At 35.4% G+C, this 17975-nt stretch overlaps 1 protein-coding gene across 5 annotated transcripts in view; it reads right to left on the bottom strand.

The window, feature by feature from the left end:
* The window catches only part of herc2 (HECT and RLD domain containing E3 ubiquitin protein ligase 2), a 488151-nt gene that overhangs the window by 223076 nt on the left and 247100 nt on the right, over positions 1–17975 (bottom strand). For all 5 annotated transcript variants that reach the window (XM_051927044.1, XM_051927043.1, XM_051927046.1 and 2 more), the window contains exons 20-24: positions 17633–17811; positions 15700–15884; positions 4035–4190; positions 615–800; positions 329–499 (exon numbers count right to left, since the gene is read on the bottom strand). In XM_051927044.1, coding sequence (XP_051783004.1) covers positions 329–499; positions 615–800; positions 4035–4190; positions 15700–15884; positions 17633–17811 — 877 coding nt within the window. The remainder of the gene's footprint in view (positions 1–328; positions 500–614; positions 801–4034; positions 4191–15699; positions 15885–17632; positions 17812–17975) is intronic.

Here is a 17975-nt window from a genome sequence, read left to right as displayed (position 1 = left end):
ATGTTGTCAAAAAATGATCAGCATCGTGGCTGCTGTCACTGCTGTTGTATCACAGTACCAGAAGTTCAGGCTGAAAGAAACCCCATAGTACTTTGTGGATATTTTGTACATTTTCCTTGTGTTTATGTGCAATTTTCTCTGTTCATTCCCGCTAGCCTCTCATATGTCCGTATATTTGTGTTTATTAAATTATAATGCAAACATACACATTAAAGCAAGCAGATTTCCAACAAAGAAAAATGTAACTTTTATGCAACTGCACTGCTATTGCATAAACTTTTTTCAACACCAAGTTAAACATTATTTCCTAATCACATTGGAAACTTACCAAGAATACTATTTCCAGTTAATGATTGTGCTTGAAAATCCTTTATGTCATACACCTTTCCATCAATTACAGTCCAAAATCCTCCATCTTTATTGTGATTTTCTAAATCAGCTTTACGAATCAGTGACACTTCTTCATTATTTTTTGAACTTTGTCCCATGAAGAATGACCCTAAAAAAAAAAAAAAAAATCAAGTATAATTTTTAGTATATTACAAAAAAAAAAAAAACAGTAAACAGTAACTCGAAAGATTGGAAAATAGCTTCAGAATTGAATTAATACTTACCCATAATTCCTGGCCAGGCCATGTCTTCACTGTCATCCCTCTCTCTCCCAGGAGCAAGGTGGTTAAATCTGTCAAGGTGCTCTAGTAACCCTGCCAGCAAGGGAATTGCACCAGTTTCCTGCATCAGGCCTGCATTTTTAGTTAGCAGCAAAATTATGGACGTCACCATCTCAGGAAGGAGAACACCTGCAAATAAAGGTTGAGTAAATCTCTTGAAACAAAAACAAAGTAAACTAAATTAAAATAAAAATAACTGCATATGAAAAGGGAAAACATACAAATAACTTACACTTAAGTTAAAAAAAAACAAAAAAAAAAACAAAAAAAAAAACATGAATATCCATCGATAGATTTCCTAAGCATCTCATCCAATTAATGACAAAATCACAGTTTCCAAATTCATTATTATCAGGTATGATTGTTATTAGATTGCAAAGACAACTTCATAGTTACATATTAAATGTTATCCTCCAGTGTAATATATTTTTGTGAATATTTCTGATAAGGTAACACGATTAAATCACAGTAAGGCAAAACCACAAAATTTCTAGTTTAATCCCTACCACTAATTGACAGGTGTGACTATATTTTCTAAATGTTTTCCCCTACCAGCGCTCACATTTAGACAAAAAGGAGAAAAGTACAGTCTTCTTGCAAGTCATTTTGAATAATAATAAAGCTTTAAAAAGTTATTGTCTTTTTTTAAGTGCATTCGCATAGAATGTAAAACGCACCTACTTCAATAGCCATATCTGTCTGTCTGTAGGAAATAATGTGGCTCCCAAAGGACCAATTTTGTTGAAACTGGACCAACTTACTCTTCAAGGAAATTTGTAAGGACAGTTACACTTTCTTTGACTTATGTCAAATACAGCATGCTATGCATATTTTTGAAATTTCAAACTTCTCACTGAGAAGCACTGGGAAATCTGCAATCTTGTCTACCTTACAAAATTCTGTGTTAATTCAACTACAAATTAGTTTACTGTTTTTTATCTTAATAATATAATTTTATCTTGAGATCAGTTACTTTGACTTGTAAATTTTATAACTTTTTTTTTAATACAACATATTTCCTTAACAGCTGCTCTTGATGGCAAAACAGTGAAACTCCTGTAGTTGAGCACTCTGAAGTGCATCTTGCATCACAACACAGAATGGGGCAAGATCAGATGCAGGCAAGGTTGCATGGTCGAATATTACCATAAAAGGAAGGTATGGAGTTATTAGCTAATAATGATACTCTTTATTTATTTTATACCATAGTAATGATATTCCTTATCTTTCTTTACTGTACAAGTACCATCCCTTACTGTACCAGAATTCAAGGGGAGGTCTAATTATATGCTAGCTGTCTGGCCTCTGCTTCTGCCCCACTTGTCTTCTGCTCCTTGAAAATGAGACAGGTAAGTGACAGGGCACTCATGTTCGTAAAAGTAAACCATGAAACCAACTTAACTTATGTAGAAATGTATAAAACGATGGCTTGATGACACTTTTTGATGCAGGGATTGAATATTTACTCAAGGATTCCTACAGTATATATTAAAAGCAAAATGTTGGCTACATTACCTAAAGATTATGTAATGTTTCAGTTTTTCTCTGAAATTGCAATAAATAAGCAAATTGCCCAATGGCCTGCAGCTATCATATTTGGATGCAACAACATTTGCTGGAGACTTCAGCACAGCTGTCAAATCCCCACAGGGTATTTCTTTTCAAACATTTATTTACAGTAAATCTGAACTCGTTATCTACAGACTCCCCACATCAAACACCTAACAATAGAGTAGACAAATCTTTTCATTACTATGGGAAAGGCGCTATTTAAATAAAATGTATTATTATTATTATTATTAGTTAAACTCTGCTGTCTATGAAAGTAATTTCAGCCACAATATTATAAAATGGTATAAAGAATAGGTGCATTGCTAGTACATTTAATTACATTCTACTATCACTGTCATTTTTCAATAATGATTTGCTGTTACAAAAATATGTAATAAATAAAACTGTGATAAATTATTTAATAATGTGCTCCAAAATGCTCCAACTTTCAAACTAGTTAAGCAATTCTCTGAATGTACCTGGATGTTATGCTATTTGTACATTTTCTTACTTGTTTTATAGATAAATAAACAGTGACATAATATAATTAAAGATACCACACAGGAAGAATAAATTGATGCAACTTTTGACGGAATATTCTTGAAAGCATTGCATGTTATTAATAAATAAAAATTGCATTGACTAGTATTTTTGCATTCACTGAAACATGACAGCAAGAGACACATTACAATTTTGGCTGCTGGGAAAACCTAAAACTTTGAAGAAATGCTATTTGTGAACAACTTGCCAAGTCCTTGTCAAGTTCCATGGGCAAAAAAAAAAACTGATAAGCAATATATCTGACCAAAAGATCATACAAAAAGATGGGGGAATGGTGAAAGATGTTTTGGCATCTCCAAAGTCCCCACTATTAGGACTGCATTCCACTTACTGAGGACTAGTACAATATAGGTTTTGGCTTTTTCAGACAAACCAAGGATCAGACGAGGAAGAGGTAATCTACTGTAGTCTTACACACCCAAGAGACTATGCCCTGAAAATTATTCAGGGAGTTGGGACAGAAATAATTTCATGTTGGGTTTTAAAGGTCACCCTAATGTCTGTAAAATGTATGTAATGTAATTGTAAATGGGGGGGGTGGGGGAGGAGAAAGTTACGGAAGTTTAGACAGAGAGAAGATGAAGATGGAGTTCTTTGTTCTGGTAAAGGATGAAAGCCATTCAATCTGACAGACAGGTGTTTAAGAACATTTATGTATAGGTCTGAAGGGAAATATTTTTCTATTTTTTGCTCTCTTCTTATTAATCCCACCATGTGTGTGTTTTGTTTAACAAATGCATTATGCATTACTGTAGATGTACAGTATCAAATTTAGATGCCACGTTCTTGATTTTTTTATGAATATTCCAGAAAATAACAAAGATACATTTTGTCCTCCTACCTCAAAGTTTTAGCTGAAATCAAATCAGATCTTAGGGGAAAGTATACATAACATGAATTACTGGTTAAGGCTGTGGACTTCAATCCTGAGGCTGTGGGATCAAATCCTGTTTTTGATACAGTTTGTCCATGGGCTATTCATTTTAACTGCCTGTGCTCCAACTGGAAAAACTAAAGAAATATAACTAAGTGTATCTCAAATATTGAAGCTGTCTTAGATACAGGCATCAGCAAAACAAATATGCTTGTAAATAGCACGGAATTGAGATGCTATTTGGACCAAGTGCGGGATAAAATTGGCTCTTTGCCAAAATAAAGACAGAGCATGTTAACGGAGGCAAATATAACACAGATGAACTAAACAACTAACTTAAACTTTGAGTAACAGATATAAAAAAAGTGTACACTTACCTGTAAGATCACCCTCAATAATCCGTGACACTTCTGCAAAATGTCTATGCCCAGTGAATGCAATGCTAGTTGCAACAGGAAGCAAATCACCAATATGGGTACATAACAAGGCAATATATTTCTTCAGTAAGGAGCCCACTCCTAAGAGTTCAGGACCTTTAAAGGGATGGTAAAACTGACAATAAATAATCTTGAACATAGACAGATTTCAAAAAAGTCTCCAGGTTTATTTGTTTATTGTAGCAAACAGCAGTTATTTAATCAAAATCAATTCCTGAAATTCACTGTAAATGAAAAATTAAGATAGTTAATTAAGTGTAAGTTAATGACATAATTAAGAAAATTTTGATGAGCAGATGTTAGCACTTTTAAGTTAAAATATACTTCTACTATTTTCATATTACCTGTTATAAGTAGTAGGTAACAGTTTTACAATAAATGAAATATAAAATTTTTTCAATTTGGCAAAAATAATAATATCTCAGATGCATTACTTGCATATACAGTGATCCCTCGCTATATCGCGCTTCGCCTTTCGCGGCTTCACTCCATCGCGGATTTTATATGTAAGCATATTTAAATATATAATCGCGGATTTTTTGCTGGTTCGCGGATTTCTGCGGACAATGGGTCTTTTAATTTCTGGTACATGCTTCCTCAGTTGGTTTGCCCAGTTGATTTCATACAAGGGACGCTATTGGCAGATGGCTGAGAAGCTAGATTGCTTACTTTTCTCTCTCTCTTGCGCTGACTATCTGTGATCCTGACGTATGGGGATTGAGCAGGGGGGCTGTTCGCACACCTAGACGATACGGACGCTCATCTAAAAATGCTGAAAGATTATCTTCACGTTGCTATCTTTTGTGCAGCTGCTTCCTGAAACGACATGCTGCACAGTGCTTCGCATACTTAAAAGCTCGAAGGGCACGTATTGATTTTTGACTGAAAAACAAACTCTGTCTCGTACTCTCTCTCTCTCTCTCTGCTCCTGACGGAGGGGGTGTGAGCTGCCGCCTTCAACAGCTTTGTGCCGCGGTGCTTCGCATACACTCCTTTGAAGAGGAAGATATGTTTGCATTCTTTTAATTGTGAGACAGAACTGTCATCTCTGTCTTGTCATGGAGCACAGTTTAAACTTTTGAAAAAGAGACAAATGTTTGTTTGCAGTGTTTGAATAACGTTCCTGTCTCTCTACAACCTCCCGTGTTTCTGCGCAAATCTGTGACCCAAGCATGACAATATAAAAATAACCATATAAACATATGGTTTCTACTTTGCGGATTTTCTTATTTCGCGGGTGGCTCTGGAACGCAACCCCCGCGATGGAGGAGGGATTACTGTACTGTACACTATTTTTGTTTTTTGCCTTTCAATGTTTACAACTGACTCACTGATTTGTTAAAGCAGACTGTACTCTTCTCTTTCTACCTGTCAAACAGCTGACAGTAAAATTAGAACACAAATGTATGTTCTCATACTTTCAAAGGTGAAAGGAGTTGTACCTTCTTTAACCATGGTGTAGTCACCCTCAGTGGAGGAATTTATTTTTGTTACTGTACTAGAACAGATTCTGTAGAAATGTACTTTTTTAAAGTATTTTTAAATGCAAATATTTTACTCTTTAAATTGTATATTTATTTAGTAATTATGCTACTCAATTACATATGAAAACAGAGTAGATACAAAATGCAATTGATTGCTTATGTTTGAACTGCAAATTTGCCAAGGACAATTAAAGTTCAAGTTGTATGTAATGATAATGAGTGCGTTTTAGTGGTTTTTTAGTAAATGATGTAATGGCCGTACTCTTTTCTCTGGCTGTGTCAGTGTGTAAATCTTAATATATCACAGTATAACAGCCCAATCTATTGGACAAACAGCCAACAACTGAGAGTGCTCAGTTTAAGACAGCCTTAAATCTCATGTCCCAGAACTTTAAGAAACCGGAATGATGAAGGACGAGTCTAAAGTTCTCAGTATAGTTGCAATAGCAGGAGCACTCTTTTAAACTAGCAGGGTGTTTAAAATAATGTAACATAAATGATAAAATCATAGTTGTTGGTATATGAATGATACTGTAGTAAAATGCTCATAGCTAAACAGAAGCAGCAGGTGTGTAGTTAGTTATAGCAGTGATGATGATGAAGACAACACAGCTCACTACCGACATTAAAAAGGAAGGTCAATCAGTGCACTTTCAGTAAAAAGGTCAAAAATTATTTAGGTTCTATTGTATGTCATCAACATCTATCAAGTTCAGGGATTCTAGCTATCAAGTGTTGTGCACTGCAAAAGATAACTTTTAACAAAGTAGTCAACAGTTTAAATATAAGAAGTATACACTTTATATATGATAACAGTTCATTTTTGATAAGGCACAAGCACTGCATATTGATAAGTTTTAGTTGCTTTTCATAATTTTATGATCATATCATTTTGTAACTGTCACTTTTCAGGAATGACTAATTAGTAAAATGAAAATAATCTCCCATAAAATGCACAGAATTAATCAATCAATCAATTATATTTTAACACTAAAAAGCTGAACAATTAAAGATACAAATGTTTTTAAAAAGGTAACATTTATATTTTAAGTGTTTTGGCTGCCAGTATTAATGAATTATTTCAAAATCCAAAACTATTTATGGATTTTTTTATTGCCACAGACACAATGTTTTAAAACTAGAACAATGAATATTTGTAAAAATATAATAAGAAAATATTGAAGTACCCATTTTTCTGTAAAATTTCTGATACACTTTATTTAGTTTTTCTCAAATTAAAAAATATACTCTGCCACTAAATACCTTTCTATATTTTGACGAATAGGTCTATGAAAAAAATAAAACCATTATAAATTGTTTATGGGCGGCACGGTGGCGCAGTGGGTAGCACTGCTGCCTCGCAGTTGGGAGACCTGGGGACCCGGGTTCGCTTCCTGGGTCCTCCCTGCGTGGAGTTTGCATGTTCTCCCCGTGTCTGCGTGGGTTTCCTCCGGGCGCTCCGGTTTCCTCCCACAGTCCAAAGACATGCAGGTTAGGTGGATTGGCGATTCTAAATTGGCCCTAGAGTGTGCTTGGTGTGTGGGTGTGTTTGTGTGTGTCCTGCGGTGGGTTGGCACCCTGCCCGGGATTGGTTCCTGCCTTGTGCCCTGTGTTGGCTGGGATTGGCTCCAGCAGACCCCCGTGACCCTGTGTTCGGATTCAGCGGGTTGGAAAATGGATGGATGGATAAATTGTTTATTGTAGTTAACCCCTTGTGCTCCAAACGTTTTTTCGGCATTATGGCATTTGACTAAATTACATGCCAAAAAGTCAACGGCTATAATTGTACTTGTATAGTAGAGGAGCTTCAAATGACTGAAAAATAACAATTTTTTAAAAGAAAGTCTTTATATGAATAAAAAAACCTTAAAAATATTAAATTCATGTAACCATGTATTCATCCAAACCATTACTTTTAAAATTATTTTTCATGACAGTCCTTAAACCACTTCAGTTTACCACTAGACAAAGCGAAACCTTTTATTTTGTACAACAGACCTTCGGAAACTTAAGGCAAATCTCTCCAATCATATGACATTCAAGGCATACTCTCAGGAATATGTGACTAGGATGGGGCTACTGAAATAGCAAACTTTAATTACTGAAAACGAATCAGCAAACTCTAAATCTGTATCATTCATTGGGTTTTTTAAAAGCAAAGCAACATTTATCATTTCAAAAATGCAGCAGCACATGGAATGCTACCTCCAATTTCGACTAATTTCTGCAGTTGTAGTCAGTCCAATTCAGCGACCAATTCCTGTAATATACAGGAATAAGCTAGAGCAAAGTATAATCACTTATGTGACATAACTTAAATACAACAAAGAAATAATAATTTAAATTGACAAATTTTATTTCAAAAAAGGTAGCCTTAAAGGTGGGACAAATCCAAAAAAGAAGGAATGATTTGCAAAATAAAAACACATGAATTAATTGTACTTGTGTACTGTATTTGATATTACTCTTCTGTAAATGTTACAAACCAGCTAATGTCCCGACACTGATGCAGCCCCAAGATAGCAAATGTAATAAACCTAACAGCAAATGTAATAAACCTAACAAAGTTATTTTCTGACAAAACATGATTTGAAAACTGTGTTTTTATAAAAGCAGTATTAAAAAGTTTGTGCAAATTAAAATATTTTAAATTATTTTGATATTTACCAATTCATTTGGCAATGACTTAATAATCCATAACATAGAATAAGCAGGAAAGTTAATAGATAACATTAATAATAAAAATAAATCAATTTTACATAAGAGAAAAGTACTACATGCAAAACACCATTGACAATAGCGAAATACAATGGGAACCACATAATAGTTATAATAAATCCAGAATTAACATCTAATTATATATGGTACCAACAAACTGATACCTCTATTAAAATTTCCATTCCCAATGAAATTTTTCTGTACTACTAGGGTGCTTCATCCTCTACTTGCTTTGCTCGCCAACCCCCTCCGGCCTGCGTCACTGCCACGTATGTGGAATTCACTTTCACCAAACAACAAATCTTAATTCTCTTCATTGGGAAGAAATACCACTTTTCCCTGATGGCAACATGAATTAGACGATCTACAAGTCTCCGACTTATAGTTTAAATCCGAACAATATATTCGATCTCTTATTATTCGCTGTTCCGTTATTTCATCGAGTAATAATTTCCGTTTGCGCTAATGCGATCTTTACTATAATTTTTTGAGACTTTCAAATTTTAGTTCTTTCATTATCTCTAACCTGCTCTGCATGTGTATTGTGCCAACGTTACTGAATTCTTTACGGTGTTCTACTTTGTCATCTACTCTTTCTCTTTTATTTCCGGCCCCAGGGGTGGTTAAATATCTTGGCACAAAGTCTCATCTCATGGGACATGAACGTATCTCTCTGAAAAAGTAACGTCTCGTCCCAGGCTAAAAAGTCTTGTCTCATCCCAGGATTTTTTTTTATTATAATAGAGAAAAATAAATGGTTTGAATTGTAAATTTTCAGTATACTTATTTGTATACTTATTTTTGTTCACTTTTCTGCTTATTGTATTCTATAGACTGATTATTAGTAAGCAGGGGAATTATTTTTATATCGTGTTAAGTTCATGGTGGTTTGTTCCAATGACAAAACAATGTTTAAATATTTGAGTACTGGCTTTAAACAGTGTTTATTTTTCAATTAATGGACAGAATCTGTAAGTGAAAATATTTAGTACATACACATAATTAAATAAATTAGTTAGTCCATGAAGATATCATTATTGAAAAATCCTGTTCTGAAATCTGCTAAGGCAAATTAAAAAACACCCTATTTTCTGTTACTATGAAAAGAAATACCCCCATTGCCATACACAAAATTTAGTCTCTTAAGTGTATGTTTTTGTAAATTGAAAGTATGGACATTTAAGGCTTTTTAATTATTTATTCCATGCCAAGCTACACTACTGTTCATACATTAAAAATTGGGATGGTCCTAACAGATTTTTTTAGTGCCAATACCAATCATCAATATCATGTTACTTGATTGTCAGATTTTTTTCCCTTTATCTCTTTAAAAGACCTTTTACTCTACGCTCCTGCATTACTAGGTACAGAGAAGCCTTACATTCTATATTAAAGTGTTAACTTTGATATTATTATAATTAAACTACAGATATTCCATGTTCATTTTAATAACACAATTAAACACTAAATAAAGTGTATTTATTAAGTGACCATAAAAATATTACAATAAATAAACTTCCATTAAAATACATACTTTTTCTAATAAGAAAATATTTATCCATAACACATATAACATTAAAGAAAACAAAATGCTATGCGTAATTACAAGTTGTTATATTGTTTAATGTCTTCTGTAATGCACTTATATGAAGCAAAGCTTAATTTAAAAAAAAATTAGTTTTCACCATTTTGTATAACAAAAAAAAATATATAGTTGTACATATTGATTCTATTAATTGATATTGCCATTTAAACATTGCTTAAATGTAAATATAAATGCACTTATATTTTTTAACTAGCAAAATACCCGCGCTTCGCAGCGGAGAAGTAGTGTGTTAAAGAGGTTATGAAAAAAAAAGGAAACATTTTAAAAATAACGTAACATGATTGTCAATGTAATTGTGTTGTCATTGTTATGAGTGTTGCTGTGTTTTATATATATAAAATACACACACACACATATAAACATATATATACATATACACATATATATACATATCTACATATATATATATATATATATATATATATATATATATATATATATATATATATATATATACATATACACATCCACATATCAACATATATATATACACATATATACACACACACACGCTTTATGGGTGATGATTGTTTTACTCTTTTTATGTTTATTTTATTTTATTGTAGAATCAACTCGTATCTGCGCACAGCAGGGCAGCCGTGGGCAGATGCGTATGGTGTATTCACTCCATGTTATCGTGCATTGCGCTGTCAGTGGTATTTTGATAAAAGAATTTGAACAACATATAAGAAGCGTATAAATTATTAAACAGTAAAACATTAACATTTAAGAAGTAAAGTTACATTAAGTACTACTGCAGTGCCTTCGGGTATACCTCATTTTTTCTTTGCCCATTACATGCTTAAATGTATACATTTTTTGGTGCACCTACCCGAGAACACGCGACATATAACCGAGCGTGGGAGAAGCATGGATTTTAAACACGCGTTGAGTTCATCTGCTGGTCTCCCTCGTGGAATAACTGGTAATGTTTGACTAAATTCTACAGCGAGTAAAACGACATTACCTCCTATTTTTTTTTTTACGATCTCTGAGATCTTGCTTTTTTCGGTTCAAGGCTTCATAAGCTCTTTTATGTTCTATGGTGTACTTATCCCAAACCATCATCTTTGAATGTTGCAAGACTTTCGCCTTGTATGTAGATCGGGGTAATTACATTCATTGCATTCATAGTCTGAATCACAATCTGATTGTATGGGTGGTTACCTGGCACTGTAGGGTTGCCACCCATCCTTTAAAATACGGAATCGTGCCGCGTTTGAGAATGAAATTGCGCGTCCCGTTTTGAATCAATACTGGACGGGATTTATCCCGTATTTTTTTTATCATTTTTTTTTTAAAGCAGTGTCTCATGCAAATCATCCCACACGCATTTTATGAAGATGCCTCCTTTCCTACTTTTGATTGGGTAATACTTGATGTCATCGTTAGTTTGATTGGTGTTTTTAACTGTCCAGTGAGGAGGGCGTGTCTTTTAAGTACAGTCTGCAAAGTGTTGGCACTGAGATGTGGCGTCAGCGCCATAGTTGAAGCCCCTAACGTTGCGGTCAGCAAGTCGGCTAACATCCGCCATGTGCCGTCTTTCAGTTGCGAGAAGCAGATCATAGAATGGTTGAAACTGTTGCCCCTAACGTTGCGCCACGGCGTGTGGTTCGTTTATACCTCGTGTCTTCTCATTAAACTTTTATCTCGCGAATATGTTATTGCAATCCGCAGTGGGAGCGTTTCTATAAACTTAATTTAAACTTACGTTTTACACCGTGCTTTGTTTCCCTTATGAACATGCTTGTATGCTTAACTCGCTCCGTTCTCAATTGTTTAATTAATTTTTTGCTCTTCGCTGTTTGCGGCTGTTCCTCCATTTCCCCCTACTTCGTTCTTTTATCTCGCGAATATGTTATTGCAATCCTTAACGGGAGCGTTTCAATAAACTGATTGAAAATAGTTTTGCATTTACCTTTTTAGTAAAAGGCGAGCTTTTAAGCCTGAGAAATCACCCCGTAAATGCACACGTTTAATTGGACATGTGTTAATATGTATGGTTACACAGTATTAAAAGACAGTGAACAACGTCAGTTACCTTTGTTCCCGCGTTTGATAAAAGGTGAGCTTTTAAGCCTGAGAAATCACCCCGTAAATGCACACGTTTAATTGCACATGTGTTAAAAAAATATGTTCCAGTTATGACCATTACGCTTTGAATTTCGAAATAAAACCTGCCTAACTTTTGTAAGTAAGCTGTAAGGAATGAGCCTGCCAAATTTCAGCCTTCCACCTACACGGGAAGTTGGAGAATTAGTGATGAGTGAGTCAGTCAGTCAGTGAGTCAGTCAGTGAGGGCTTTGCCTTTTATTATTATAGATAATGACTTCACTAAATCTTTTTTTTTTTTTTGCTGTTAAAATATAGTTATTATATTGTATTTTTCATTTATTTTTTTCCAGTGTACCAGCTACACATTCCTAACTCTTGAGGTGTAATTATAAATATTGATTGCCATTTCAATTATGCAGTACTTGTTTCTTACCAAACCTTACACTGTATGAAACACGCAAATAAGCAAAGTACAACCCCTTAAAAAAAGCTAGACACAAGGCTTACATGCTTAACTAGTAAAAAAGACAAATTTTCCTGTTAAGTCAACAAGCCTAGTGTAATTTCAAATCCTTCATCTTTACTTTTCCTAATTGAAAATTTGAGATGCTCTACTAAATACAAGCTCACTCATTATTCAAACTCAGGCAAGCAGTGTTCATTTTAATTAAATGATAAAATATAGAGATGTGAACTCATTAAAGTAGTTTTCTTGACATTTGTCTAATTGAAGTGAAAATCTGCCAATTTATATTGGCTGCTGATCAGTAGAAGCATCACTAAATAGTTTATTAAAAAATATAAATATATATATATAAATATAAATATATATATATAAATATATATATATATATATATCTGCACATAAGAAAAATTGAAATATGTACCGGTGGCGCAGTGGTAGCGCTGCTGCCTCACAGTTAGGAGACCTGGGTTCGCTTCCCGGGTCCTCCCTGTGTGGAGTTTGCATGTTCTCCCCGTGTCTGCATGGGTTTCCTCCGGGCGCTCCGGTTTCCTCCCACAATCCAAAGACATGCAGGTTAGGTGGATTGGCGATTCTAAATTGGCCCTAGTGTGTGCTTGGTGTGTGGGTGTGTTTGTGTGTGTCCTGCGGTGGGTTGGCACCCTGCCCAGGATTGGTTCCCTGCCTTGTGCCCTGTGTTGGCTGGGATTGGCTCCAGCAGACCCCCGTGACCCTGTATTCGGATTCAGCGGGTTGGAAAATGGATGGATGGATGGATGAAATATGTACAAAAACAATCTTGTTAAAATCTCCAAATTCAATAATTTGGGCAAAAAAAGAAATATGGCCTTTAAGTAAGATTAATCTAATAATAGTTAGTACTTAACAATTTAAGAACAAAAAATGGTGGTACTCTAGATCATTTAAATTGCTGGGAATGGTAGACACAATGTTCAAAACCCCTTCCTCAAGACCGCTTTTAAAAAAGTCACACAAATTCAGACTATACATCTGTACCACCTGTTTGTCTAAACATGTCCATCCAGAATGATGCAAGTGGTGAGTGTGAGGAACCTGCAAGCCTGCAATGTCTTTAAACTGAATGCTTCGGAGCCCCATAAGTGTCAGGCACAAAAAAAAAAAAAAAAAAAAAAAAAAGTAAAGAAATTCATTCAAACTAATTACATGATTGGTTCTAACAGATTATTTTTCAAGTACATAATTCTATTTTCAAGTACACTGAATTTTAATTTAGCAAACATATTTCATCACTGTGTTATTTGCAATAGTTTATTCAAATTATTTTTCCAAAGATTCTAAACTTTAGAAATAATTTCATATATTAGCAGAAATCAAAAATAAATCTTGCTGTTATCATCGCTTTACAGTGGTCCTTAAGGATCAGGTCTTGCTTCTACATATTGATAAAATATATGATGCAAGCAATAGAAAAAGAAATTAGTAAATAAGAATTTCCTTTAGTACATATGTAAGTAAACCATAAGGCTTATTAGCATTTTCAACAATGAAAGTATAAACCTGACATCAAAGAAATTGGGCTCCAAGCTAATTATTCAGAGCCATTCACTGAAGAAGACTGAGTGAATGTCTATAAAGAAATCTATACATTTCGTCTCACCCATACAAGTTAGCGTAACTATCCAAATCAATATCTAAGACAACATAAGAAACAATGTGTCGAGTGCTCTTAAGTCAGCAGATGGTTATAAATAAACATTTAAATTTCTAAGACCAATAAAGAAAGTTTTAACACTACAGTGATCCCTCGCTACTTCGCGGTTCACTTTTTGCGGATTCACGACTTCGCGGGTTTTTAAATACAAGTGATTGCCCGCCTATCGCGGAAGTTATGTTCCAGACCCATCAGCAACAGGAGAAAATCCGCGATATAGAAAGACCATATAAATAAACATTTTTATAGTTTAAGCCTTAAAATACCCATCCCACATGCTTTAAACACATGTAAACTTATAAAATACACTTTGTTAACACATATGATATGTGGATGTCGGGCTAAGGATATAAGTAACATCTCACTATTATAAAACATTTTAACTTCACGCAAGACAAGACAGTGAGACAGGAAAATAGGTTCTGTACAGGCTTTTAAATTATTGACACGCAGAGCGACAAGCAGCACAAAGCCAGCACAAAGTCCACTTCTCCTTAGCGTTCATTCAGCACCCCACCCCCTTGACAATGCGAAGTGGCAGGAGCGTACTGCGCCTCCAGGGAGGGGGGTTTGAGCTAACGTGAGTTCAGCCCTCACACACCCCCACTCCTCCTCCTCCTTCCGAACGCGCAGAGCGACAAGCAGGCATTTTGGCAGAAGCAGCACAAAGTCCATTTCTGCTCAGCGTGAGTTCAGCTGCCCCCCTTCACAAAGCGAGTGCAGACACATCGACGTCTGATCGCTGCGTGCAGTGTTGGTCTGCGGTGTTTAAGAATGTAGAAAGTGTTTAAGAGCATAGGAAGTGTATATAAGAGAGTGGGAAAGGTTAACAAGAGAGTGAGAAAGGTTTATAAGAGTGTGGAAGGGTTTATAAAGCCTTAAAATATGTATAAATAATAAAATAAATATAGGTCGCTACTTCGCGGATTTTCACCTATCGCGGGGGGCTCTGGAACGTAACCCCCGCGATAGGTGAGGGATCACTGTATTGTAATTCTACCTAAATGAAGAAATACTTAACAAATATCACACAGTAAAAGAAATCTCATTGTTTATTTACAATTTACCTTTTGCCAGAACATTGTACTTGTATTGTATTGTTTACAAAAAATAAATGATGATTCTCTAATTCAAATCGGATATCAAGTATATATTAATGAAAAACTTTGCATATGCACTTGATACATTGATTCTTTAACAGAAATTGTTAGGGTATTTATGGTTATAGTTGGGTTACCAGGAAAAAATTGTGGTCAGTTAACTCCTTTATAGATGTTGTCTTGAAAAACTTTATTTTATTTCATGTCTTATTTTGTAAAATCCAAGCACTTTTTTTTTTGCGAATCCTATTGGCAAAATGCTACTCCAAGTTGCTGGAGATTTCATGGAGGTTGCAACCAATGTTGTTAATAAAAGGGTTTAAAGGTTAACTCTTGTAGCCATTTTTTATCCAAGTTTACAGATAGTTTTGTTTTGTCAAATTAATTTGTGTTTGGGTTCTTATGTACAAACAAAAAAGAATGCAATCATTTACCAAACAACATATCTGGGCAGAGAATAAAAATGCATTATTCTTCTATACTTACTATATCCATTACTGTGTTGCAGCCCACTGACACCTGCATACAGTTTACTAATTAGCAAGCGCTGAAACCTCAAAAGCAAATCCAAAGATGCAGAGCGTTCTTTGCTAGAGTGTTCAGCTTCAACACAGTTGGAAATTCTGCGTGCAACATCTTTCAGTCTGGCTATTGTCTGTGATGCAATATTCCTTTAAAAAAAAAATTTAAATGAGAAGGTATATACTTGCAAATACACTGCTCAAAACAATTAAGGGAACACCAAAAAAAAATCACACATCCTATCTCAATGGACAAAATAATTCAAGTGAAAAATCTTTACAGAGTAATAATGTGTAATATGTTGAGAACAAAATGATGCAACAACAGTCAATGGAAACATCAAAACACCAACCCACTGAGGGCTGGATTCAACATTACTCTGAAAATCAGTCAAAAACTGAAATCACAGGCTGATCCAACTTGTGTGAATTTCATCACAGCAACACGTAATGTGCTTCAGTAGTGTGTATGGCCCTCACATGCCTGTATGCATTCCCAACAATATCTGGACATGCTCCTAATGAGATGGGTGATGGTGTCCTGGGGGAATCTCCTCCCAAACCTGGATCAGGGCATCACTGATATCCTGGACAGTTTGTGGCGCTACTTGGCGGCACCAGATGCACCAATGCATAACATCCTGGAGGTTCTCAATTCAATTCAGGTCATGTAAAAGTGCAGGCCAGTCAATAGCACCAATGTCTTCGTCATCCAGGAACTGCCTACACACTCTGACCAAATGAGGCCAAGCATTGTCCTGACAATGGCTCTGAGGATTTCATCCTAGTACCTAACAGCAGTCAGGATGCCGTTGCCTAGCATATGGAGGTCCCCAGACTATCATTGACCCACTGCCAAACCGGTCATTCTTGGCATCTTCAGACTCTTTCACGTCTGTCACATGTGTCCAGTGTGAACCTGCTCTCATCTGTGAAGAGAATGGGGTGCCAGTGACAGAGCTGCCAATTGGTAGTATTGTCTGGCGAATGCTAATCGAGTTGCACAGTGATGGGCTGTGAGCAAGGTCCCACTAGAGAACGTTGGGCCCTCATACCAGCCTCAAAGAGTCTGTTTCTGAGAGTTTGGGCAGAAACATGCACAGTAGCCAGCCGTAGGTCATTTTGTAGGGCTCTTGCAGTGGTCCTGTTTCTTCCTCGCACAAAAGTGAAGGTACAGGTCCTACTGTTGGATTGATGCCCTTTTACGGCACTGTCCAGCTCTTCTCGTATAACAGCCTGTCTTCCGGGTATTTCCTCCATACTCTTTAGACTGCACTGGGAGACACAGCAAACCTTCTTGCAATGGTGCGTATGGATGTGCCATCCTGGAGGACCTGGACTACCAGTGCAACCTGAATCAGCTGCAGGTATAGATTCATATTACCAGTAATGACAAGGACACTAGCAAACAGCAAAACTAGAGAAGAATCAGTCGGGAAGGATAAGGAGAAAGCAAAATGTCTGTAACCACCACCTACAAAACCATTTTCTTTTTGGGGTTTTTTTTGCTATTGCCTATCCAGTGCACCTGTTGTCGCTTTTATTTGCACCAAAGCAGATGAAGTTAAATCACATTCGTGTATGCATCCTAATTGGACAGACTGATAATCCTGAAGCTTGGTGTTAGACTGTGATGATTAAGTGCTCCCTTATTATTTTTTTTTGTTTTCAAGCTAAGTGGACTGTGATAATTAAGTGCTTGCTTATTTTTTTTTTTTTTCAAGCTAAGTGCAAATTACAGTAAATATTAAGATAGCCCAGATTTAAATATGAACTGTGATGTTAGGTAACATTTATTTCTAAGGTAAAACAATACAAAAATAATATATTATTAATTTAGTAAAATGCAGCAATGTTAACTGTTAATCATTGCAATAATAGAATACAAAACTTCATACCTTAGCAGCTGTTGGACAAGCTGTACAAGAGGAAGACTCTGCTTGCTGGAGCTCTCATAAATTCCTGTATTAATCAGATCTTTGTCAAGAGGTGTTCTATTTCTATGTAAAGTTGATGCGTTAGCCTCCTGTTCATCTATTTCCTTCTCTTTTTGGGCCTCTTTTTTTGCTTCAATGTCCTTAAAACAAAAATATACATAGATAAAGTGAATAGAGGTATCATTTTAAAGCATGAATACGACCATGCATGCAGGCCAGACAATGACAATGATCATATCCACTTCTGGTTGAGAGTACACCGTGCGTGTTTTGGCTGCTGCTTCTCACCTTCTGATTTGACTAC

This window comes from Erpetoichthys calabaricus, chromosome 4 (assembly GCF_900747795.2).
Source record: "Erpetoichthys calabaricus chromosome 4, fErpCal1.3, whole genome shotgun sequence".
Lineage (NCBI taxonomy): Eukaryota > Metazoa > Chordata > Cladistia > Polypteriformes > Polypteridae > Erpetoichthys > Erpetoichthys calabaricus.
The sequence above is the reverse complement of the archived record's forward strand: the minus strand, read 5'-3'. Positions and strand labels throughout refer to the sequence as shown.